This window comes from Notechis scutatus, chromosome 2, assembly GCF_049901735.1.
Source record: "Notechis scutatus isolate UNSWTSFEM ecotype Mainland chromosome 2, rNotScu1.2, whole genome shotgun sequence".
NCBI lineage: Eukaryota > Metazoa > Chordata > Lepidosauria > Squamata > Elapidae > Notechis > Notechis scutatus.
This window is the reverse complement of record NC_142010.1, coordinates 52,339,923-52,367,089: the sequence shown is the minus strand read 5'-3', so window position 1 is coordinate 52,367,089 and position 27,167 is coordinate 52,339,923. Positions and strand designations below refer to the sequence as shown.

General features: G+C 40.4%; 1 protein-coding gene across 1 annotated transcript in view; it reads left to right on the top strand.

Annotated features, from left to right (window-relative positions):
- CELSR3 (cadherin EGF LAG seven-pass G-type receptor 3) overlaps window positions 1-27,167 on the top strand; it is a 147,951-nt gene that overhangs the window by 30,330 nt on the left and 90,454 nt on the right. Inside the window, exons 2-5 of the mRNA XM_087954169.1 lie at window positions 2,365-2,997; window positions 21,980-22,202; window positions 22,740-22,855; window positions 25,211-25,299. Of these exons, the coding sequence (XP_087810295.1) occupies window positions 2,365-2,997; window positions 21,980-22,202; window positions 22,740-22,855; window positions 25,211-25,299 (1,061 nt within the window). The remainder of the gene's footprint in view (window positions 1-2,364; window positions 2,998-21,979; window positions 22,203-22,739; window positions 22,856-25,210; window positions 25,300-27,167) is intronic.

Genomic DNA, 27,167 nt, shown 5'->3' with positions numbered 1-27,167 from the left:
CATATAGGCTCTTAATTTGGAGATTGCTGAACTAAACCATTTGGCGGATTATTTGCATTTTATATTAGTCTGAAATGTAATCAATATATGACTTTTAAATTAATGTATCCAAAGTTCACATTAATTTATAAATCTAGGAATGCCTTTGCTGAAGTAAACTGTGTGACTTTCTTGCTTCTCCTTTCCTGGCACATTCTATGTCCCCCTCCCTAAATATAATTTCCAACCAGCAATCCTTAGGCAAGAAAATGTGATTAGGAAAAGAAGCAATCTCTATACAAGACAAATGATAAACTGCATACAAGTTACTATGTCTAAGATGGAGCACTCAGTTCAGTAGTAAATGGCGAATTCCTGTAGGGTTGCTGTAAAACATTTCTGTAGTGCTGTAAATTTCCCCAGCCCTTTGCTGAGAATCAATAAAACATATCCCTGCCATGAAAAATGTATAGATGAAAAATGTCTTATGATTTAAATTACTTGAAAGGATCACAAACTTTTGTAACTGAATTTTTGTAGAATTTTCCCTTAGTTGCTGACCAGCAAGCCATGGTCAGTTTATTTTGAGTTGACAGTTTGGTAACCGTAAAATTAATTGCTAATAATTTACACTCTTTTCTTTTATCCATCCTCCATGCCAAAGCTCTTTGCTTCAGACTATGTCTGGGAATTCACTATTTCTGTTCTGTTCTCTTATATGCTAGACTACTGAAAAGTAGACCCTTGGAACCAATGTTCCTGTCCATGGGTGGGCAGGAAAAAATCAATGAAAATAGCTTATCTTACCTAAAGTGAACAATTCATTGGTCTGGTAATTGTAGATTTTGATGTGGGGGCACGTTCTAAGAAACAGTTCCCATTTGATGATAGGGTTGCAATGTCAGCACCATAAAAGGGCTTGGACACTAACCATTTATAGTGGACATAATACTGGACTCTGAAAGTTAGAAGAGCCAATCCATACAAAGTGTTTTTATATGCCTAATGACTTTAACAGGTCATTAGTGGGGATCCTATTTTAAAGAAATTTTATACAATAATTTCGGCTCAGTCTGAGGTGGCCAATTCAACCTGAACCTCTCTTCATAGTAAGCCAGTCTTCAAAACAGGGTTTTGTTCAAAGACTTTGAAATAGTGTAGTGTGATAATCTTAATTTTAGGTCACATTTAAATTATCATAGGGCTGCAACTTTGCAACACTATAAAGCCTGAACATTTTATCCATGAAGTCCATATCATCACATGTATAGGCTGGACTTGTCTAGGCGGGCATATGCCAGCCTTCTTCCACCTGGTAGCTGCCCTGATGAGTCATCTACAGTTCCAATAATCACCATTCAGAAAACTACCAATAATTGAGATGGTTGAGTTTGAGTAATGTTCCACACTCTGGAGGATGCTACCATGCGGTTAGCATAATATTTTTCCCCCCTCATATGATTGGTTTCACCATATGAAAACTAACACAAACGTTTCAGTGGGTCATATGACAAATGACAGTTTCATGTTTTTGTATGCTAAATTGTACTACAGGTAATCCTCAACTTACAATCACAACTGAGCCCCACATTTGTTGCTAAGTGAAAAATTTGTTAAGCAAGTTTTGCCCCATTTTACAACTTTTTTGCCACATTTGTTAAGTGAATCGCCACAGTTGTTACATTAGTAACACGGGTCATTAAGTGAATCTGGTTTCCCCATCGACTTTGCTTGTCAGAAGGTTGCAAAAATTGATCACATGACACCAGGACACCGCAACCATCATAAATGTAAGTCCGTTGTCAAACATTCGAATCACATGACTATGGGGATGTTACAACAGTCATAATTGTGAAAAATGGTCATTTCAATGCCATTGTAAGTTTGAATGGTCACTAAGTGAATTGTTAAGTTGAGGAATATTTTTGAGAACACTATTTGTCAGGATTCCAGCAATTGCCCTAATTAAATCATGATTCTTGAGCCAAACTTCAAAACACTTCAAAGGATTTATTAGAGGCGACATACTGGCACTGCCCTGTATGAAGCCAACTCTGGCATATGTAATTTACAGTCCCCTGTGACCCTATTTCCCTTCTCCCCCTGGGTGTCTCATAAACCAGATTCTCCAATTGAGCACGTTCACGGGCTGGGTGTCATCATTTACGTTCTCCAATTAAATATATTTGCGGACAAAAGCTCTGGTATTTTAGTTACAATCTTTTAAAGATAAGAGTTGGAATGTATTTTTGATTTCAAACTTCTGCACTGCTCTTCCAGATTTCCTCCCCACCCCCTTTTTTTTAATGGCAACTACTAAAACAGGCATAGGAATGTTTTATGAGTTGACATTATTTTTAATCCCCTCTCCTCTCCATTTTGCAGATGGGATCCACAGTGTGACAGCCCAGTGTGTCCTGCGTGTCATTGTCATCACTGAAGACATGTTGGCAAACAGTATCACAGTACGCCTAGAGAACATGTGGGAGGAGCGTTTCTTGTCACCTCTTCTCGCCAACTTCCTAGAGGGTGTGGCTACTGTGCTGGCCACACCCAAGGAGGATGTCTTCATCTTCAACATCCAGAATGACACAGACGTCGGAGGACAAGTGCTGAATGTCAGTTTCTCGGCAATGTCGCCCCGGAGTGGCCACTTTTTTAGTTCAGAAGAGCTTCAGGAACAGCTATACATGAAACGCATGACCCTCACCTCAGTCTCCATGCTGGAAGTATTGCCCTTCGATGACAATGTTTGCCTTCGTGAACCCTGCCAAAACTACATGAAGTGCATCTCGGTGCTCAGGTTTGACAGCTCATCTCCTTTCATTGCCTCCCTGTCCACCCTCTTCCGACCTATCCACCCTATCACAGGCTTGCGCTGCCGCTGCCCTCAAGGCTTCACTGGCGATTACTGTGAAATGGAGATTAACCTCTGCTATTCCAACCCCTGCCTCAATGGCGGAATCTGCACCCGCAAGGAAGGAGGTTACACCTGCATCTGCCGCCAGCACTTCACAGGTCAGGCTTTCATTCTTCTGGGAATGGAGGTGGGGCTGTTGGCTACAAGTTTTCAAAAATGCTTCCCTATTTAATGGCTCTATTTGGGTGTGAGAGACTTCACACCCACTGTTAAAGAGAGGCTCTGCTCGCATTGCGTAGTATACCCAGCAATGCTAATTCTACAGCAACTAATTTGGAAATTAGCCAGTTCTACCCCTCTTTGATGGAAAGAGAGGACCAGAAATTTATTAGCAAGTGAAGGGTTTTGCTGTGTATCAGATATGTATAAGTAGAAGCTAATTAAGTTATGTATTGATGAAGAGGAAGATGCAGTCATGGTATGCATTGTTGTCTACCACTTTCTTCATGTCAAGAAATTTTTCAACAATCATGGTAGATTTGTAAGTTAACTAGCCATTTCTTACATGGTTTTTCAGGTACTGGTTGTTATAGGGAGGACTGTTTTGTTTTTCCATGATGGTTTGCTTCTGTGTATAGAAAGTCTTATTGAGTATGTCTGCAATTGCCCATAGCAGCTCTTTACAGTCTTACTCAGAAAAGCGTCACATTCACTAAATACTGTTATTTTGAACTTGGCCAAACTTTCCGGATTGCTTTCTAGACTAGTTTTCTCTTCTTGTCCAATAGTTCATGAATGTTGTCTCAGGAAATTTCAAGGTACCTGGGATGACCTCACCTCAGCCATACAAGAAGCAGTTAGAGCTTCCTCAAATATTGAATTATAACATCTATCCCATTGCAGTTGTATGGCTCCATAGTATGGTGTTTTTATTATGATTTTATCTTAATTTAATATATTATCTCCTATATTGTATTGTCCACAAATATTATCTCTATATCACTATATCACTATATCCCTCTGTCTGTCTTTATCTATTTATCTGTCTGTCTACCTATCAACACAATATTTAAACTAAATTTATATATCAGTGATTGCATGACCTCTGTAGATGCCACATGTTAAATAAAATAAAAATTCCTGTCCAAGATAGCATGGCAAGAGAAATTGGGGTAAAGGTTCAGATCAGTGCCTAGCTGGGTGAAATCTGCATCCTTTTCATGTGGCTTCCTACACAGTCTGGCTTCAGGGGAACACAGTTATACAAAATCTTGTCAAATAACATTGTTCTCATTTTAAAATCAGCAGATATGGTGACCATTGGAGATTTCTGCTATTTTTTTAATTTGAATATAGGGGCTGCTATAATTGGTCCAGGAAATTTGATGTTTTTTTATGTCATATTGGTAAACTTTACAGGAAACAAAGGGATCGATGTACTGGGTGGGGCTGGCTTCTGCTGGGTATTTTGGGGTGGAGAAGTGAGTGATTGAGATGTTTTTAAGGACACTTCTAAAGCCATCAACTTTAAGAGCCGTAATATACTGTGTTGTATTGTGGGTGGAGTTATCGCAAGCCATCCCAACCAATCCTTGCTGCCCGTTGGAGAATCTTATAGACCCAATCATTGCTCAAATTGTGGTTCCAACACAGTTTTATTTATTTTTTATTTGCTTTATTTGATTTGTCAATCGCTTACAAGATTATAGGTATAAGTATAAACATGAGTAAGAATACAGGAAATAGGTACAAATAAATGGGGACAATAGGACAGGGATGGTAGGCACGATTGTGCATTTATGCACGCCCCTTACAGACCTCTTAGGAATGGGGTGAGGTCAATAGTAGATAGTTTGAGGTTAAAGGAGTGGGGGTTAAAGGATGTAACAACAGTGTCAGGTAGTGCATTCCAGGCATTGACCACTCTGTTGCTGAGTGTTTGTTTAAACACACTCCTGTCATTATGCAAAACAAATGTTGCACCCTGATGAAAGCGATCCCACAAAAGCTAAGTGTTGTAATATGACTCTGCAGATTTAAACATCGGAACAGAATGATATAAGTAAAATATTTCCATTTCTTTATTTTTCATTTGGTTTGGCTTGTGCTCCCTGCCCAGCCAGAAATAAAGAAGCAATAATCCCTGTCCTCATAAATTCATTTCATATCGGATCATTATAGTGGATAGAACAGAAGCTGGCTGGTAATTAAATTACACAAGGATTTAATTGTGATCTGGAAAAGTAACTAGCTTTACTCTTGAAAAAAAAAGACAATGTTGTCTTTACTCAAAAACTTAGCAACTGTATTTTTTCTTGAGTAATTCATTATTATAAGGGTGAAAATAAAGTGCTAGAGGAAGAGAAACACTCATGCTATTGTTTGGATAAGATTCATACTTCTGAGTCTCCCTTGAAAGCATCTTCAGCAGTTTGCAACCTGTCTCATGTTTCACAGCAAAAGTACCAGCCAGTTGTCAATATAAATTCCAACTGCTACCCATAATTAGTTTCTGTTTGCTGAGTTAATCCTTTACATGGTATTGCCTGGAGGTAGGGGGGGGGGGGAATCCTCAGTTGAGTGATATTTTTTCAGGAATGCAACTAGAAATAAGGAATGAAAAGAGTGAAAAGTTGCAGTATCAGCAAAGCTCCAGCAAAGCAATACTATCAATGGACAGGTGATATAAGATCTTCCAACAGATACCAGCTGCTGGGGAGGAAGTTAGCAACCTTCCTGTCTATGCCTGGGACTTCCCAGATGTACCAGGTTGGCAGGGGTGGGATTCTACGGGTTCTGTCCGGCTCTGTAGAACCGGTAGCTCTGAAGAGCAGCGGACAAAGAACCGGTTCTGTGTCTGCTGCTGTTTTGGTCCACCCGCCCACCTGGGCACTTACCTGTCCTTTATTTCCTGCTTTTTCAACCTCAGCTGCTTTGTGTGACACAGCTGTGTTTGAAAAAGCAGGAAAATAGTGCTTTTTCAAACGCTGCGCACCTATGCGCAGTGCTGCTCAGCTGTCTGGGCAGCACAGCTCACAAACATCTCACATGCACGCACAAATCGTAAATCACCGAACCAGTAGTTACACCAGTCGGATCCCACCCCTGCAGGTTGGCCACTATTATGTCAATGAACACTGGATCACAAGTAGTTCTTGACTTACAACCATTCCTTTAATGAATATTCCAATTTATGAGAGTGCTAAAAAAAAATGACTTATGGCCGCTTCTAATATTTATGACCACTCATGTCATTACAGCATTCCTGCAGTGACATGGTTGCCATTTGCAATCTTCTCAAGAAGCGTCCAACAAGCAAATTCAATGGGGCAAGCCCAAGTCACTTAATAATTACAGCGATTCATTTAATGACTATGGCAAAAAAAGTTGTAAAGTTGGGATGCAATTTACTGAATGACTGCATTGCTTTGAAACAGAAGTTCTCACCTGAGTTGTGATCATACATTGAGGACTGATCTTTAGTTGAACCTTTGGGCCAATACAGCCTAGCTCTTACTGTAGTCTCTAGCTGTACTGTTCTTTTAAGTTCTGGCATAAACCTGTTTGTTTTTTATCTATTGTTCACTGTATACTTATTTCTTATGAAAGAGTAAAAATGTCATTATCGGTATTCATAGCCAATTTACTTTGAATTTAGATAGATAGATAGAATCAGGGGTGGGATTCTACCAATTCTCACCTATTCGCTAGAACTGGATGTTAACATTCTAAGCAGTTCGGAGAACCGGTTGTTAGAAGAAATTACTGGCCTAATCCTGTAAGAAAGGCAGGAAGGAAACATTCTGGTGTTGCTTACAGAAACTGCCTCTCTGTTAACCCTTACTACATTTTTGGCAGGACTAGACTTCCTGTCTCTGGAACTTCTCTGGAGTTTTTTCCCCCTCCTTTGCTGGTACTTTGCTTGTGTGGAGTGACCATTCAAAGTTACAATGGCAATGAAAAAAGTGACTTATGACCATTTTTCACACTTACAACTATTGCAACATCCCCACAGTCATGAGATTCCAGGCGAGGAGAAGTGTGCCTCGATGTGAGTGATATTGAGTTGGCCACACCCAGCCAATAACATGACCACCAAGCCACATCCACCCAGTCACATGACCACCAAGCCACGCCCACCAACTAAGCCATGCCCACAGAAATTGTTAAAAATTTTGAATCCCACCCCTGGATAGAAAAGAATTGTTTATTGGCCAGGTGTGGTTGGGCACACAAAGAATTTGTCTTGGTGCAAATGCTCTCAGTGTACATAAAAGAAAAAATATGTTTGTCAAGAATCATAAGGTACAACACTTAATGATAGTCATAGGGTACAATAAGCAATCAAATCATACTAGGAAACAGTCCATATAAATAGTAAGGGTACAAGCGACAAAGTTCCAGTCATACAGTCACAAGTGGGAGGAGATGGATGGTAAGGAGTGATGATGAAAAGATTAACAGTAATAGTAGTGCAGACTTTGTAATAGTTGAACAGTGTTGAGGGAATTATTTGTTTAGCAGAGTGATGGCTTTCGGGGAAAAACTGTCCTTGTGTCTAGTTGTTCTGGTATGCAGTGCTCTATAGCATCGTTTTGAGGGAAGGAGTTGTAACAGTTTATGTCCAGGATGTGAGGGGTCTGTAAATATTTTCACAGCCCTTTTTTTGACTTATGCAAGTCCTCGATGCAAGTCCTCGATGGAAGGGAGATTGGTAGTAATTGTTTTTTCTGCAGTCCTAATTACTCTCTGGAGTCTGTGTCTGCCCTGTTGGGTTGCAGAACCAAACCAGACAGTTATAGAGGTGAAGATGACAGACTCAATAATTCCTCTGTAGAACTGGATCAGCAGCTCCTTGGGCAGTTTGAGCTTTCTGGGTTGGCGCAAAATTTGACTTTTGTGTAGCCTATCCTTCTAACAGAGGGAGGAGGAGAAACATCTTGGTCATCTTTCCATTTTTCTTTTTTCCCCATCTTCTTCCACTGGTGCAAGAAGAACAAAGACAAGAGGGTGGGAGAGAGTCCACTTAGAATGTGACGATCTTCCTCTAGACTTACCCAAAGCAGCTGGGATTTACTGAATAGCCCAGGGATATCAAACTCACGTCGTCATGGAGGCATCACGTAACGTAGCAGGACTTTTTCCCCTTCGCTAAACTGGGCAGGGGTGTGGCCAGCACGCAGGCCGGGAGTTTGACCGCCCTGGAATAGCCACTGCTGGTAGAAGGGAAAGGACAGCAGAGCACAACTTTAAGAAAGTGAAAAGGCAAGCTGCGATGGGAAGGAAGTAGGACCTATAAACAATAATGGCCTGCCCAACCATCCTAATGAGATTACTGTACTTCAGGCTTTCCACAGGGCACATGCCTCTTTCGGTGGTACCGTGTCCTTTGTTTGTAGGGGACATAACAACTAATGCAGCAGCAGAGGAAAGTACAAAATATATATTTAATCTACTTGTTTGCCTATCAAAGCAAACATCTGATGGTTCTGGCGATCAGTCTCCAAGTGCCATTTTCTCTTCCCCAATTGTTGTCTGCTTTAATTAGTAAATGCTTTACATATAGCAATTTTTACTTCTCATCCTGTGGGGGTATTTTCCTAGGGGTGGGAGGGAATTACTATTTGTGACATATCACACAGAAACTGGATAGCATTTGACCTATGTATTTTCCTGTGGCAATGTACAATTCAAAGAGGCCCAAGCAGAACTAGGCAACCTGCTTTGTTTGCAGAATACCGCTGTTCTGGGTTCAGTAAACTGGCTCCCATAACCATCTGCAAACTAACTTCTTTGCAGTTGATTTAAAACAAATCTAATTTCCAGATGGAGGGAGAGGCTCTAGGGGACAATTTTTCTCTCTCAACCTTTGCAAACCTAATAAGAAAAAAAAAAAAAACCCCACCAAGCCTCTAATTAGGAACTTCACAGTTTGCATTTATTTAAAACATTTATATATTTGCCCGTCTTAAGCCAAGTAGAAAACAAACAACACACAGGTATATAATAAGTTGTATAGCCCAGGCAGGTAAATAACTAAACAACATTAAGTTATTGACCTACTGAATTCATTGAGAGTCTTATCAAACTGAGAAACTAGCAACCTTTTCCCTCCCCCACACGTGCTTTTTTTCGTGAACAGACTGAGCAGTCTCTTTAAGGGACAGTCATCTGGCTGCTACATCTGTCATTGCATTGATCGACCGACTTGACTCAGCTGAAGAGGCTTGCTAGGCCAGTGTCCCCTTCCTCCCCCACTGCTCCATAAACTGTGCCCTTAATGGAAGAGGGTGGACCATCCTAGACAGGAGAAGAGCCATGTTAGTCCATAGGGGCAAGAAAGAAGGGGGAGTCTGGTAATACCTTGTCCAACTAACAAATTTTATGAGAAGGCATCAGCTGTCATGAGCTGCATTTCATGTCATCCACTGCATGGAGTGGCTGCACTGAGGAGATATGGGAAAGGTGGAGGCGACTAGGAAGGAGAAATAAGTTGCCCCTGCAGATTACATATGATGCAGCCTGCTAGTATCTTATCAATTAACAATTGATAAAGTCTATTGTGTTTGTTGAGACCTTCTCAGATTGCTTGAAACTTTTAAATGTATATCAGTTCAGAAACTTCTCACTCAGTGGTGCTTTCAAAAGTCCCATGTTTCCAAAACAGCCACTCTGAGATCTGGCACAGAGTGCTGTTCTTCAGTCAAAAGTAGACAATAGCTGTGCTCCCTTGTAAGAACCTTCAAGAATGGAAATGCTCAATACAAGATCTAAACAAATTAATTCTCCTGCCCAGCCCATCAATGGTAGCAGTGTCTTAAGGGATCTTTGAATCTGTATTCCTTTATTCTGGTCCATCCAATCTAATCAAGCATCAGCCTTCCCCCAATTAATTTACTGAACAATTTCCTTATAGGTAAAAACCTGCTTGTCTCTGTTTCTCATTCCATTGGCCAAGCAAGATACCTGAGTTCTTTGTAGCCCCTGAGCTTCCCTGTAGCAGCATCTATGGGAATTGGGAGGAACTGGCAAGAAGGTGGATGGAGCATCCTGATACAAGCCCCACCCTTGGGGAACTTATATCACAATACACTGTTCATTAAGTGGTTAATTCTGACAATCCCAACCCCTGCAGGCATAGCGGAAACCTTGGCTTCTGTTCCATTCTGCCCCGACCCCTCATCCAGGCACATATCCCATAACTCCTTATTTTTATGTCTTTATTAACACCTGGGTTTTATTTCTGTCTCCCTGCTCCTTAGGAGAAACATCATTTGAACAGAGGTTCATAATTTTAATGTCCCCATGTGCTCTAAATTGCCCAACAACTATTACTAACTCTTAAATTCTTTGCAGAAATTAAGAGTTAATTAAATGGAACTGTATCTACATGGAGGGAAGTATGCAGTGGGGTACCCCAAGACTCTGCCTTAGGCTCAGTACTCTTCAACATCTTCATCGATGATTTAGGTGAAGGGAGGGATCATGAAATTTATCAAATTTGCAGACACCAAGTTGATAGGACTAGCCAATATTCCAGAAGATAGGCTCGAGCTACAGAAGGATCTTGACAGACTTGAACACTGGGCCCTATCTAACAAAATGAAATACAATAGTGAGAAAAGCAAAGTTCTACATTTAGGCAAGAAAAACAAAATGCATACGTATAAAATAGGTGGTGCCTGGCTCAATAATAGGGATCTTGGAGTCCTGGTGGACAATCACTTAAATATGAGCCAGCTCTGTGCTATATAGTTGCCAAAAAAGCCAACACAGTCCTAGGCTGAAGAATGAAGCCAACGCAGTCCTAGAGGTGTAGAATCAAGATTACATGAAGTGTTAATACCACTTTATAATGCCTCGGTAAGACCACACTTGAATATTGCATCCAGTTTTGGTTGCCATGATATAAAAAAGGATGTTGAAACTCTGGAAAGAGTGTAGAGAAGAGCAACAAAGAAGATTAGGCGCCTGGAGGCTAAAACATATGAAGAATGGTTTCAGGAATTGGTTATGTTTAGTTTAATGAAAAGAAGGTTTAGGGGTGATGTATTCCAATATCTCAGGGGCTGCCACAAAGAAGAGGGGGTCAACCTATTTTCCAAATCACCTGAAGGCATGGCAAGAAGCAATAGATGGAAACTGGTCAAGGACAGAGAAGCAACCTAGAACTAGAGATATTTCTTGACAGTTAGAAGAATTAATCAGTGGAATGACTTGCCTCCAGAAGGCAAGTGCTCTAACAGTGGAGGTTTTAAAGAAGAGATTAGACAACCATTTGTCTGAAATGTTATAGGGCAGGGGTGTCAAACTTGCAGCCCATGGGCCAGATGCGTCACGAGCTAGCCACGTCCACCCCTGGTTTAGCGAAGGGGAAAAAAGTCATGATACGTCACATGATGATGACATGATGCCACGAGTGACATCCATTATAGCAGTTGTCGCCAACCAGTGGGCCAGGGACCACTGGTGGTCCACGAGAAAATTTTGGTGGTCTGCAGAGAAATGTCACCCCCAAAACACCCCCCAATTAATCCAGGCTGCATGGGAACACAAGGCTGCGCCACCCACATGGCCTGTGGGAACACAAGATTTGCATCGCTTGCATTGTGAACAACACGAGGTAGTGAGTGGAGGGGGGAAAGGGTGGAGGGGGGAAACTTGCCCCACTCGCCCCATGCACTTCACGTGGCCACCGGGCTGCTTCTTTCCACTTCTTTCTTCTTCTGCTTTTGGCTGCACGCAAGGAAAGTCTTTCTCTCCCCCAAACTCCGCCAGAAATGAGTCTTTGGGATCCTGCAAGGCAACCTGCACCAAGAGGCTGCACCGGTGCGACAAGTCTCACAAAGATTCATTTCTGGTGTACTTTGGGGGAGAGAAAGAAAGACTTCTGCTGCTTCTGCTGCTTTCCTTGCATGAAGCCAAAAGTCAGTCAGTCTCTCTCTGTCTCTCTCTGTCTCTGTCCCTGTCTCATTCTCTCTGTCTCTCTCTCTCTCCCTCTCTCCCTCCCTGAGAATGGAGCTAGAGACAGTATCCTGCAATCCCAAATAAAGAATGATCGATCGGTAGGATAACGGGGTATGGAATTTTCCTGCAGACTTTTTGGGGGATTTTCCCAAGGTCTCTGCTGCTTTTTGCAGAGACCCTGGGAAAACGTCAGCAAGCCACCATCAGTAAAATTTCATATTAGTGGTCCACAGGATTTTAAATTATGAGTTTGGTGGTCCCTGAGGTCCAAAAGGTTGGCGACCCCTGCTTCAGCAGAGGATTGGATTAGAAGACCTCCAAGGTCCTTTCCAATTTTATTATTCTGTCCTTTAGGTTCTTATCCCTTGAGGTCCTCTATTTACAGACCTTTGCAAGCTGAAATTTCTCTACCACATATCTTACCTACCAAATTTCTAACAACTAGCACCAAACTTTGAATTCCATTTATTATTCCTTAACTCTAAAGCAACATGCAGGATTGCATAGTTTAAATAGGAAACTGCCCTTCCTTCATTTTATTATTAGTACTTTTTCTCATTTTTTGTTGCAATCATTTCTCTAAATTTTGACAAGATCCAGAATTTCAGTTCAACAATGAAAATGGAACATATCATGGTTGGGTAATGCTGTAAAGGTTCAGCTGAATTTCAGCTGTCTGTCAACCTTTCTAAGTGACTTTATCTTGTTGTCTTCCCATAAGAATAAGCACAACGAGAGGATTTAGGCAACTATATGTTTCCTGAAATTTATCTATATACAAAATTACCTATATAAAGTGCATTTTATGTTATAATTTGCATTCAGGCAAGATATTTCTTTCTTTCTTTCTTTCTTTAAGACATATGTGCTGCTAAATGGCTATTTGCTTTTTCAGCAAGAAAGGAAAATCGATTTGGTTTGCCTGTTAAAACACAGTCATACAATTTTTACTTTTTGAACTAGCATATATATTGCTTTTGAACTTTTGAACTAATATATATATTGTACAATACAGTACAATTCATTTTCACCCTTCTGTAAATTGTATTTTATAATGTAGTTCCCCATCAAAACAAAAGTGCAAAAATATAGACACAAGAGAAAATTGCATAGTAAAAGACACACATTAGGGGAAATTGTTTGCAAAGAGGCATATATAAAGGGAAATGCAAAACTACAAATTTTCAAGAAAACACACACAGGTTTGTGTTGTGACTCAGAGGTCTGAGCCTGCCTTGTTAGAAGATACAGACTTAAGCAATGAGGAAGAGAGGGATTTGGCCTCGAGATTTGAGCCTGCTTTGCTGGAAGACACAGACTTGAGCCAGGAGGAAGAGGAGGATTTGGCTCTGAGGTTTGAGCCTGCTTTGCTGGAGGATTCGGAATCATCTTCCTCCCCAGGACCTTCCTCCCTGGTTGTGCCTCAGGTGTCGGCAGATAATCAGGAGAGCGTAGCGGAGCCTCTGACTGAGGAATGTTGGTTTGATGCAAGGCAAAGACGTAGACATAGACGTGAAATGCAACATAAAAGGAAATGTCAAATCAGGGACTGAGATGAGAGACTGACACGCCCCTCAGGAAATAAAAGGGGGCATGTTAGCTCTGAATCCTTCTTCGGGACAACTTGTTTATTTGGGATAGAAGCTGACAAATTCTCTGTGCTGCGGCGTTTGCCTTTGATTTATGGTCTTGTCTTGTTATTGGACTTGGCAAGCAGCTTTTGGAAGACTGCCAAGGACTTCTCCAGCCAAAGGAATTTAACTCTGTCATTCCTGGTCCTGTCTGTTTATTTATATTCCTTTGGAAACTTGGACTCTCACCTCGTGGTCGCAGGTGAGACAGAACAGGTTTTGATGGAGGCATTCTTTAAAAAAGGAAAATTCAAGGGCAAAACCAAGAAAATCTTTACAAAAATGCATATTCTAATTTTAAAAAATCTAAAATCAAATACTATAGTATATGTACATGTATTTTTAAAAGACAATTCAGTTTCCATATTTTTCACATGAATGTGAAAGACTGTATATTAAATGTAAATGTAAAGTTAAACAACCAAAATAAAGACAAAAGTGAGTTTTATATATAATATAAACCTAATATAAAAATAACTATATAGTGAGGGGGGGAAAGAAAAGCAAAAAATTCTGTACTAAATTACCCATGGTAATAAAATATTTTCCAAAAGAATCTTAGAACTTGTTTTTTAAAAACATATAAAAACCAAAGTAGACTAAATTAAAAATGCAAAAAAACCCACTTATCTTCTAAATTACATTTTATTTAATTCTAAATATATATTTTAAAAATGCTTAAGGAAGGCAAAAATATTAGCGAAAGTGAAGCAAGCACATTTCAATTATGTTTGTTGCAGAGACAGCTACTGAGATATCATTGACCAGACCAAGCATCATTTGAGATTTTATTTCCCACATTCATTGTGCAGACGAAGAAAAATTATACACTTTGTGGAAAAGAACAGCAGACGAGGGACCAGTTTCTCAAACTGTATCTCCCTTGTCAAAAGGAGTTTGAGATTGCCACTGACAGGAGCAATCTTGCCTCTGTATGGTCTTATGAAGAGATAACCAAATCAGCAATAATGAACCCTTAAGAGGTTTTCAGGTCATACATTTAGAGAAGAGTTCAGTGGTGGGATTGAATTTTTTTTACTACCGGTTCTGTGGGCATGGCAGGCAGGGGTGGGATTCAAAATTTTTAACAACTGGTTCTGTGGGCGTGGCTTAGTTGGTGGGCGTGGCTTGGTGGTCATGTTATTGGCTGGGTGTGGCCAACTCAATATCACTCACATCGAGGCACGCATCTCCTCACCTGGCGTCTCATGACTGTGGGGATGCTGCAACAGTCGTGAGTGTGAAAAATGGTCATAAGTCACTTTTTTCAGTGCCATTGTAACTTTAAATGGTCACTCCATGCAAGCAAAGTACCAGCAAAGGAGGGGGAAAAAACTCGAGAGAAGTTCCAGAGACAGGAAGTCTAGTCCTGCCAAAAATGTAGTAAGGGTTAACAGAGAGGCAGTTTCTGTAAGCAACACCAGAATGTTTCCTTCCTGCCTTTCTTACAGGATTAGGCCAGTAATTTCTTCTAACAACCGGTTCTCCCAACTGCTTAGAATGTTAAATAACGATTCTAGCGAATAGTGCAAACTGGTAGAATCCCACCCCTGGTGGCAGGGGAAGGATACTGTAAAATCTCATGTCAGAGGTGGTATTTGCTGGTTCTCTGAACCACTCAAAACTTCTGCTACCGGTTCTCCAGAACTGGTCAGAACCTGCTGAATACCCACCTCTGGAAGAGTTCATATATTTCCTCAACTGTTACTTCCTGACATCCCCCTGTGGACCTAACTTGAGATATCAAGAACAAAATGGAGAAAGCTGAATTCCTGGCTCTGAATTCAGACTGAAAGGAATCTGCTTTTTCCATCATCATCTCTTTCTTCACTTATTTCCTTAACTGAAACTCCTTGATAAACCCAGGTTGCACCTCAGGACCAGTCATTCAAGAGAGAAACAATCACATCCAGAGCCCTGGTAACTTTCTGGTTCCAGATGCAGAGTAGAACTGTTTACCAGGCTGCTGAGAAAATCTCCAAGCACTTTCAAAAAAAGCCATCTGGATCTATCAAGCAGTTTGGGCTGACTGTTCAAATACAGCCAAATCATCCTCACAGAGATCAGTATTGTGCATCATAATTAGAAAATGATCTGAACACAGTTAGGAATTAGTGGCAATAACTCCCATATCTAGATCACGTGCCATCTGCTCTAAAGTAAACATTAGATCTAACAAGTGGCCATCTCTAGTAGACACAGCTGAGATAACCTGGGACAAATTCAGGATTGTCTCAGCCATGAAATCCTGAGTTCCTCTGAACACCATCCCAAGAGCATAATAGCTGAAATTCCGCAGCACCGTAATCCTTGGAGAACCCACCAGCAACCCAGCAATAAGATCTGGCTGCACTTCAGGAAGGATTGCCGTTGGGCAGCAGGGAAACTTGGGATGCAAATTTGGAAATGTTACCATATCCTTAATGCGCTGAGCTGTAGGAGATAATGCAATCATAGCGTATAAATTCCTGTTCCTTTCTGGATCATATCACCTGCTCTTTTTATTATCCTCAGTGGGATCACGCTGACTAAGGCAAGCTACTGTAGGCGAGAAAAGCACAAAACAGGAATGAAAGCGATTACACCCAATGTTCCACCTTTCTTAGAGGTATTAGAAAGAGCTGTGTTTTATGACTGAACAGTCCCGGGAGACTGTGTATTTGGGTTGCTTTATATCAGGGGTATTAAACACGCATTGTCACGGCATTGTCATGTGACTTTTCCCCCCTTCGCTAAACCAGGCGTGGGGGTGGCCAGAGCGTGATGCATCTGGCCCATGGGCCGTGAGTTTGACAACTTTATATGGTGCTAGTGTTGGGCGGGTTGCTTAGAAATGATCTAATACAAGGGCATGAGAAAAGCAGTCTCCATGATTTGATTAAAGGCCCATCTAGTCCATCATAGTTTCTCAGCTAAGTGCTTCTGAAAAGCTAATCAACAGGACATTAACTGGTCCCATTACCCTTGCTGCTTTTCTTTCGAAATGGATATCAAGGCAATTATTCCTAGGCACCGCCTTGCCAAAGATGATTCTGCCTGTCCTGTCTGAACATCTCAAGGAGAATTTTCTCAGAATATTCTGTCAATTGGAAACACATGGGCCTCTATGCTCTGGAAGATTCTTTACAACCACATAAAATCTCATGTCATCTTGTCATCTTCTATATTCTAATATCCCCTTAAGAGCCACAGTGGCGCAGTGGTTAGAGTGCAGTACTGCAGGCTACTTCTGCTGGCTGCCTGCAATTTGGCAGTTCAAATCCCACCTGGCTGAAGGTTGGCTCGGCCTTCCATCCTTCCGAGGTGAGTAAAATGAGGACCCAGATTGTTGGGGGCAATAGGCTGACTCTTTAAAACTGCTTAGAGAGGGCTGTGAAGCACTGTGAAGCGGTCTATAAGTCTAAGTGCTATTGCTATTGTCAAGCTTAATTTCCCTATTCAGTGAATTTGTCCGTGTGGTTTTCTTCTCAAGGATATGAAAGAGACTTGCAACTGCCTTCTTACAGTTCCTGTCTCTGCCACCCAAGTATTAGCCGGAACTGATTTGCTTAGAGTATTTTTTACGTTTAGTAAACACATTAACCAACCAAGAGATTCTGGTTAGACTTTCCATAGCTACAGATAGCCTTTGACTTACAACAGTTCGTTTAGTGACTGTTCAAAGTTACAATGGCACCGAAAAAAGTGACTTATAAGACATAAGACATAAGAATTTATTTGTCATTACACTCGCAAGCGGTGCAACGAAACTCTTCCACAAAGTAAAACTGGACAAACACCACTAAAGAAAAAAATTAAACTAAACACAACCAACCATACAATCATCTCTATGCAATTTAAAAATGTAAATACCCCATTACTCTCAGCCATTTAATTCCACAAAAATCTTATGACCCTGCATTCAAACTCAAAACTGCACTTGGATAAAAACTGTTCTTAAATCTGCTCGTCCTTGTTCTTACCCTAAACCGATGGTAATAGTTCAAAGAGCTGATGTCCCCATTCAATATATTAAGTATCTTCCTCTTACGCTATTCCTATACAGACTTATGATTGTTTTTCACATACAACCATGGCAGCATGGTCACAGATCAAAATTCAGATGCTTGGCAACTGACTTATATTTATGACAGTTGCTCTGTCCTGGGGTCCTGTGTTCACCTTTTGCGACCTTCTGACAAGCAACGTCGATGGGGAAGCCAGATTCATTTAACAACCATGTTACTAACTTAACAACTGCAATGATTCACTTAACAATTGTGGCAAGAAAAGGTTGCAAAATGGGGCAAAAATTTTCTGCTTCAAGGAAGGTAAAGAGGAACAGTTTTTGCATTTACTATCTGATTATCTGTCTAGGATAAAATCTGGCAGGCAGCCATTCTTTCCTCCCGCTATTGGAATTAGATCTGTGTTAAATTTCCATGCAGGTTCTGAGGTTTTTGCTATCTTGTGCAGATTATTTCTAATTATGAGTATGATTCAGTTAAATGTAAGTTTAATTAAAGAAGACTAAACTCTCAGTTTTAGCAATTGAAGCAGTTGTCTGAACTCACCTGTACTATGCTGAGTGAAGCTTTCCAGCACATCGTCTGAAAGAATGAGATCTCAGTGAAAGTAAAAGTGCCTTAGTCTCCTGTGCTCCTCCCGCTCCTCCTTCTCCTCTTCTTTCTTCTCCTTCTCTTTTTCCTCCTTCTCCTGTCCAGACCAAACTTTAACTCCCAAAATGAAGCCACCTTCTTGACTTTGTCCATTGGCCAAAAATAGGTCATTGTCGGTACATTGTAATTAATTTATCACTTGCAAAGAGAAAACTCATTTCTATCACTCTGATTCATATTGAAAGGAAATATGGCCAGGTTACCTGACACACCTTATACTGGTGAAGTGTTTAGTGAGGAGTTTGGCTCGTCAGAAGGATGATGCCTGTGAATGCTGATAGTTTGGTTGCAAATTCCACATATACTGAATGGTAAATAGTGCCATCACGTGGCTGTTCAGGCAAATGACAATATAGGCAGGGCTAAATGATTCAAGAGCTATCTTCCCCAATTCGACAGCCGATATTTATTTATTTATTTATTTATTTGATTTGCCAATTGTTTACAAGATAATAAGTATAAGTGTATACATAGTTGTGAATACATGAAATGGGTACATATAAGAAAAATAAAAGAAGAATAAGAGAAACAATAGGACAGGGATGGTAGGCACGTTGGTGCGCTTTATGCACGCCCTACAGACCTCTTAGGAAAGGGGTGAGGTCAATAGTAGACAATCTAAGGTTAAAGTTTTTGGGGTTTGGGGAAGAAACTACAGATATATTGGAGTTGCCTTTAGCCACCATGATTAGGAATGCTGGGAGTTCTAGCTCCACCACATACAGCCCCACTTCATATGGTACAGTTGCCCAGAAGCGATATATTTTAGAGTATAAGTCCTGTAGATTGCAGTTACAATTTAACTTTTAATGGGTGTATCACTGTCAATTGCCAATGCCAGAAACAAATCATACTATTTATACAGTCACAAGCATGATTGTCATATTATCTTGGAAAAGGATACCTTCTAGGGCTACCCAACAACTTAAAACTATCTCCATCACAGTTGTCTCCATCACTTTTTCACAATTGCATTTATAGACGATGGCAGTGATGATGGCAAAATCATCATAGGTAGATTTTAGTATCATGCTACACCTTTCAATATCACATCATCAAGTTTTCCTGGCCATTTCATGTGACTGTTGAAAAACATTGGAGGTAGAATGTAATCTGAAGGGATCCTATAAAATAGCTTCTGTTTTGAGGGAGACCTGTCTTAAATCACACCATTTGGACTCTACCACAGAGAGGTAAAAGGTACCACAGCAAAGCACTATCTTCAATTCCTGATCTCTGAGAGGATTTAGAACAGGGTGTCAAACTAGATTTCTTTGAGGGCCGGATCAGCATTGTAGTTCTCCTCCATGGGCCATGAGGGGGAGTGGGGGGGAGTGGGGGGAGAAATGGGAAGATGAGAAGTCCTGCAGCACTTTTGCCAGCCAAAACAGGGTGCATGTGGTCCATTTTTGGCCTCCCCAACCTCTAGCAGCATTCTGACAGCCAAAAATGGGCTACATGAAGGCCTCCACGTGGCCCATTTTTCCTGGCAGAGGCACCGTGGGCCAGTCCTTTGATATTTCCAGACCGGCCCCACAGGCCAGATTAAAGCACCTGGCGGGCCATATCTGGCCCACAGCCCTTGAGTTTGACATCCCTGATCTAGAAGGATGCCACAGTATCAAAAACCGCTAATTCAAGAAAGACTGAAAGAGAAACAGTTTCTTCATTAGTGTAAGCCTGAAACTGGTGAAATAAGATTTGCTGATTCACCAGAAAAGATGTTTTTGTAAACAAGGGACTGATCGCCCAAATATGTTAGAACAGTTACAAGTAGGCATATAGTTTTTGAGTTAAAATAGCAGAAGGAAGAAGCCCGGGATTTAAAACTCAAGATTAACTTATACAGAAATCATGGTTCCATTTTCCGGTGCTCTTAACTGGAGAATTTCTTCACATATATGAGTACCTAATTTTCTACACTAAATATATTACCACTGTATATATTACTTTTTTTTAAACAGTATATCTACTTTAAAATGCAGAGCAGGGAGAAATATTTGATTGTCATATCTGGTGTCAAGCTCTGGTATCCAATCCTCAAACAAAAGTATCCATGACATCAATTATGAGAGCAGCCAACTCTGAAATTTGGCCCTTCAATCAGGTGAAATCCCACTTGAATTGCAACATTTCCTCCATGATTACCATCACTTTTTCAACCATTTTACCCAATTGTGGATGTTTGAATATTGACCTCTAATTGCTTTTTTTTAAAAAGATCCACTGCAGGCTTTTTCAAAGTACAAACTTCCTTGAGTCAAGCATCCTTGCTGGTAAACCCATGGGTACATGCATGTATCACCCAGTCCCAGTGGCATAATTTGCATGACTTTTTTTCATTCGGAACATCCAGTGGTTTTCTTCCCTAACTGTGGCTGACCTTATTTAGCTTTCATTACAAGACAAAGTCAATTTGGTGTTGCAAGTTGTTGCGGCAAAGGCTTTTTTGGAAGTCTAATCTGATTTTTAGATCTTTAGATAAAAAGACATCCTTCTTTTGCTCAGAGTAGTCTTTGTGATGTTCACAAAGGGATTTTCTAACAATTTATGTCTAGAAGTTACAAGCTACATTGTGCAATGATGTTAGTTAGAGCAGGATCCCCAACCTTTTCGACGCCGCGGCCCGGTTCCGCGCGTCAGCTGGGCGCCATGCCCGGTTCCGGCGTCAGCTGGGCGCCGCCATCTTTTTTGACGAAAATCACTTCCGGTGACGTCATCGAAGTGATTTTTCGTAAAAATGGCGGCGCCAGCGCTTCTGGTGAGCTTTTCGGGTAGAAATGGCTTTCACCCGGAAAAGCTCACCAGCGCTGGCGCCGCCATCTTTTGAAGAAAAATTGCTTTTTTACCAAAAAGATGGCGGCACCCAGCAACCAGCGGCCCGGTAAGGCTTGTTCCATGCCCGGCACCGGTCCGCAGACCGGCGGTTGGGGACCCTGAGTTAGAGCATACCCTCCAAACAACTTGGCCATGGACTTGGGTGTCAAAAACTCAGATTGATCCAGTGTAACTAAGTAAAAAAAAAAAGTTACCAGACAGTCCCATAATTCATTTTTCTTCACTAGCAGCAACCAGGCTGGTCTGACCAGAACAGACTTCATGCGAACAAACACACTTACACAAAAATAAATTGCAACTAATTCATTAGAGTTTTGATGATCAAATTCTGGAAGGAAATGGTTAGTAATATGAATCAACTCTGTCCCAACTTGAAACGATTCAAGCTGAAAATAGGGGCAATAAGGCTGCAAATGGGCAATAAGCACAGAGAAATCGTGGGGGGGGGGGCGGGGCGGGGGGTGTTTCTGCAGATCTCATCAAAGTTTATTATTTCAAATTGGCTTCACACTGCCTTATCAAATTTGAAGCACATTGTTGTCCACTTACACTCTTGTCTTATCACTTCAATTTCCTCAAGTCCTCTAAAGGAGACTGGAGAGCACCCTGGGAGTGATAGTATCAATTTACCTCAGCAAATATTCTATTTCATGTAACAACTGGGGTATTGATAGAAACCTTGGTAGGATTAATCACAAACCTTGCTAGGCCATCTGGAATCCTTATAGATCTAATAGCCTTTTCAGACAACCATCTTAGTAGGTCCAGTAGTTTTACAGAGATGAGATGTAGCCATTTAACCAAATGATGAGCCATTTATGACAGTGGAGAGAGCCTTGAGATCCCACCAGAAATACAAATATGGCATAGCATGGTTTTAATATTAACATAACGTAATGCAGCAGAATATAACGTAGTATCTGTGTGATGTTTATATGTTCTTATATGACAGGAATCCCACTTCTTTCTTTTACTATAGCTTTTGCCTTATTCTGTCTCAGAGGCCCTTTGATCATTTCATTTCTTCTTCTCTTCTTTTCCAATAGGTGACAACTGTGAAGTGGATAGTCGGGCAGGACGTTGTGTTCCTGGAATATGTAGGAATGGAGGCACTTGCACCAACTCTGCCGATGGAGGCTTCCAATGTCAATGTCCACCCGGAGGCTTTGAAAAACCATTTTGTGAAGTATCTGTACGCTCTTTTCCTCCCAAATCTTTTGTCATGTTTCGAGGTTTGCGCCAGAGGTTCCACCTGAGCCTTTCTCTTTCGTAAGTTCTGCTAAGAAGCAGCTTTGTAAGAACTGCCTTTATCTGCCATTGATGATGTTGAATTTTATCTTGCTGAACTCCGTTATATATTTGCCCTGGCTTTCCAGTTAGATTTTCTCTTTATATTGGGGAGCGGAGGGGAATTCCCAAGATATTAGTTCTATCAAACTATCTTCACAAGAGTGAGATTTAAAAAAAAAAAATTACTAGGAGAATTATTACAATAGTTGGCAACTCTCACTTGCTCAAATGTAAACAGAGCAGAAATTCAACAAGGGCAGGTTTCCTTAAAATATGGTACAATGATTAGTTGGGCTCTATTTTGTCAGTTCTGGGGGGAGGGGAGATGACAGATCTACTCTTTATTGATGGTTTGATAGTAATATAATTCTTTCTGCAGTCATAATACCAACTGGCAATTACATTAACTGACTTGAGTTTTGGTACCGGGAAAAATTGTATGAAAATTCCAGAAAAATTTAACTACTTTGTTCAAGTATGTGTGAAAATTCTAACTCTTTTATATTTCATCACTAGATTTGCCACTGTAGAGCGTGGTGGTCTCTTAATTTACAATGGACGTCTGAATGAGAAACACGACTTTCTGGCTATAGAGATTGTTGATGGGCAGGTCCAGTTGAAGTACTCTACAGGTGGGTGTGGTAGATGGGTCCATGCTTTCGTCACTGATGTCCCCAAGAAGCTGCCATTGTAATATTGAATGGTACTTACTATAAAATAGACTTTTTCTGTTGAGAATCTTATAGAAGCTGCACTTTTTTCAAAATTAGTACCATCGCTACTGATTAATTATCAGAAAAGTCTTCTAATCCAGCAAATAAGGACATTTGGGACCCTATAAAGTCCCTTGCCAAATAGAATAGTCCTTTATTACAAAGTGGTAGTCACATTTCCAACCACAGGAAAATTTAGATACCAGTATCTGGGCAAACACGAAAAAAACAAAATACTGTATTTTGCACTAGGCACTCTTTCAACATTCCTGGTTTTTTTTTTTTTGAAATAGTCATTTGCTGTGGACAATGGGCAGTCGGTATTCTAATTTTGAAGCTTCAGGTATTTTGTTTCAAAATAAGCACTTCAGTCTGCAACTTCTAATGTGGTCCATAATTCAACTTGCAGAAAACTTCTCTATATGCAAATTTGTAGTTGGCAGGTGTTGCTAATCTTTGTAAGAATGTTCGCTTTAATCAATTGGAAGGGTTGCAGAGAATTAATCTTTAGACTAATATACCGGATTCTGTGTTTGCACCCATTAAATTTGCATGGATGATCTGTACAAAAATGCCAGTTTGTACTTTGCAATTTGTACAGTCGGGTCATGTGATCGATTCTGGGATGATAACCCAGAAAATTTTTAAACTATATTTATATCAACATAAAGATATATGTCTGAATGACATGATAAGGCGGGAATATGGAAGATGGCAAGATAGTATACTGTATCTATAGATGCATCTCTGAATTCACCTGCTCATATGTCCACATAGCATATCAAGTCTACAGGTTACAAAGATTCAAGTGCTGTCAGAATGAATGCTGGAAGCCATGTTCTGTTTTAAACTGCAGTTTGAAACCTTTACTGGCATGCGACATAATAATACTCCAAACCACATCCTTTATTCACAAGATTCTGTCTGATTATGCAGAAAAATAGGACAGGTTATTCAACTTTAAAGATAAGGTCCAAAACAGAAACCACCTGAACATAGTTACTGTATTACAGAAAATGGCTTTCATTTCCAGGGAGTTAAAAACATCAGTAAGGCAGGCTGCAGTCTTGTTACTGCAGCATTCTCCCTTGCTTAGCGCAGAAAATAAAAATCAGATTTGTTGTGTTTTCACCTTTTCAAAGAAGAAAAAGGATAGTTAAGAAGTGGAGATCTACAGTTTTCCTTATGAAAGTTCAGCTAGCGAAAAAAATATACTTTGATGTTTATTTACCAAATATCTAAAACAGTTAAATGCAAAATAGAGGGGCCAGGAAGGAACAGCAGGTAAAAATTTACATTATCTCTATATCTCTAAAATCTCATTCAAAGGGTGCAGAAGCTTTGGAAACAGTATTGTAGGTAACTAGCACACAATCTGAAAGAGAGTAGTTGTTGGTTATTCCATGCATAACCCATTTATGTATACAAAAGTAGTTGAATAGAGCTGAAAAGTGGGACACCAGGAGCTGTTCTTCTGTTTTGCACTACAAAGGGGACAATTTGGTGGACAGAGTTAATACAGCCAATATTGATAAGGAAGGCATTTTTGCTACTTTCCCTAATGAATCCAGATGGAGTATTGCTCATAAATATTGATACTAAGTGTAAAATCAATATGCTTTCTTTCACAGCATTCTAGGTTTTCTTTATAATGCAGAAAACATTAAAGGAGTATTATGTATCCAAGCAACGTCTTTTTTTTTCTTGTGCATTTGAGTGTGTGTACAGAGCATTCCTATAAGGTTGACTTACACTAGCATTGGTGATGACATATGAATAATTATATAACCCAACTTTGACGGAGGATGTTCCTGCCAAACATTAATGGCTGGATTGATCAAAAAGCCAAATGAATGGAGTTTATACTAGAACTCATTTTATGGATTTAGGGCCTTCTTTATTTTATTTTATTTTTAAATCCCACTTTAAAACATTCCTTGGGATCATCTTCATGGTTAGGATTGCCCTACATAGGAAAGAGTGTTACTTTTTTAACAGCTTGGTGGGCTGCAATTCTGATCTTGGCATGAGTGGAGAATGAAGAACACACAAATGTCATGTTGCAAAGGTGCTTTTTCAAGAGGCTACTGGACTTTCGGGTTTTGCTGAAGAAGCTTCTTGGATCAGAAGTGAAACATCTTCAAAGAAAACCCAGAAAGTCCAGCTGAAAAAGCACCTTTGGGACAACCATGACCTGGATGACTGAGAATCTCCATAGACACAAATGTCATCCCAATCTACTTACTGTGGGTCTAATATCCCTCTGCCTTGCAGGGGAATCAAGCACTGTTGTTTCTCCATCTGTACCAGGAGGGGTTAGTGACGGTCAGTGGCACACGGTGCAACTTCATTATTACAACAAGGTAGGCACAAACATTTTTGTGTTGTGGTGGTTTTCTCGTGGTGGTGTTCTGGTTGCATTTGGAGCACAAGTTGTGGTCCATGTGTTCAGTCTTCTTTTTTCCCAGGACATCTCCCAAATTCTTTTGCCACATAGAAAGTAACTAGCTTTCAACATTGTACTAAACTATGCTTTGTCAGACATAAGAAGAAGACCATCCACTTGAGTACATTTTCATTTGGGTACAAATGAACGTGGCTGGGTCCACACAACACACAAAAGCAAAATGATGTAAACATGGTTATGACTTAGCAGATGTGTGAACCTAAGTTAGGTCAATAAGAGCTGCCTTCTTAAGCATAGCCGGAGGTATTCGGTGTAAAAACATTGATAAAAATAAGTCAAATGGGTTTTGAGTCAATGCTAGCATAGAAAAATGCTTTTGGCATTAAGATTTCCACAGGAGGCAGTGAGATGTAAACAAGATAAGTAAATATAGTCAATAGTTGGTAAATATACAAATTACAAATGGCACAATGCTACGAAGAAAACCACATCACTCCGTCATCTTCTTCCCAACTGGCACTTTTTGCATCTATTCCAGGTGAACCTTTTGTGCTTGGTATATCTAAAAATTGGAAAATGCCCAACTTGATTCTGCTAGCTTGGTTCCGCTAGCTCACATACATGCACACACACAAACATATATACACACATCCCCGAACAAAGGAGAGAGAATTGTCTTTCTTTCCTCTGGGCTATTTCGAATATTGGAACTTGGCAGCAACTCCAAGGCAGGGCATGAAGTAAAGGGTCAGCAGCCTTAGCACCTCAACTTCAGTCCTAGCTGACACCCCGAAAGTCTGCCTTGCATCATTCCTCAAGGCATGTCAACCTTGGGGAATGGCACAATTCCTCTTGCAGGCCAACATTCCTCAGGATCTGCCATATGCCGCTTACTTTCAAGCAATGTTCTCTTTCTGCTGAAGGCCCTTGCAGCCTACCTGAGGCTGCTCCAGATCATACAAGGCCTTCTTTCTTCTAGCAGCTTTGGAGAATGCTCCTTTTTTTTGGCCTCTGTAGCCTCTGAAACCCGTATGAAAGTACACCCTGCTCTTGTGTGATTTTTGGAGGGTCTGGAAGCCCATGAGAGTACAGTCTCTCACGTAATTTTCACTGGATCCAGAAGCCAACTGAGAGTACACCCCATTCTTGGATGGTTTCTGTAGCCTGTGAAAACCATGTGAGAATGGGACATGCTTTCAATGACAGTTGGGTGTTGGTGAACAATGATGTGTCATCCAAAACATTGTGGTGTGTCACCTTTGACATGTGTGTCATAGGTTCGCCTTCACTGTTCCAGATTCTGCTATCACTGGGCAATTGGACCCCAAGGTTGGGAGTGATAGAAAGTACATTGTAATGATCTCAAACTATTAAATGATCTCACCATGGGCTTATCCCCATATTGCCCTATTTAAGTGCAATATTTTTAAGTCTGTTAGTATGGCATTCCAAAGATCAACAGAGTTTAAAGATATAAATGCATTTTCAGTTATATACTTACATTTATATCGCTATCTGAAAGAATTATAGATTTTCAAGTAAGGGCTATGTTGGAACAATAGTACAACCCAAATTCACAGATACATGGTGTGTGTGTGTGGTGTGGGTGTGTGGGTGTGTGGGTGTGTGGGTGGATGAATTCTTTACCAATGAAATGCAAATACTAATTAATATTTTTTGTGTGATCAAGATTTTATGATTTATTTTATTTATGATTTATTTTAAAATAAGCTGAATGAGTTCCTGAATGTTTTGATTATTTTTGTTTTCTTTTTCTTTTTGTATTTTTTTTCCTTTTTTGTGTATTAAAGCAAGAAAGAGAGA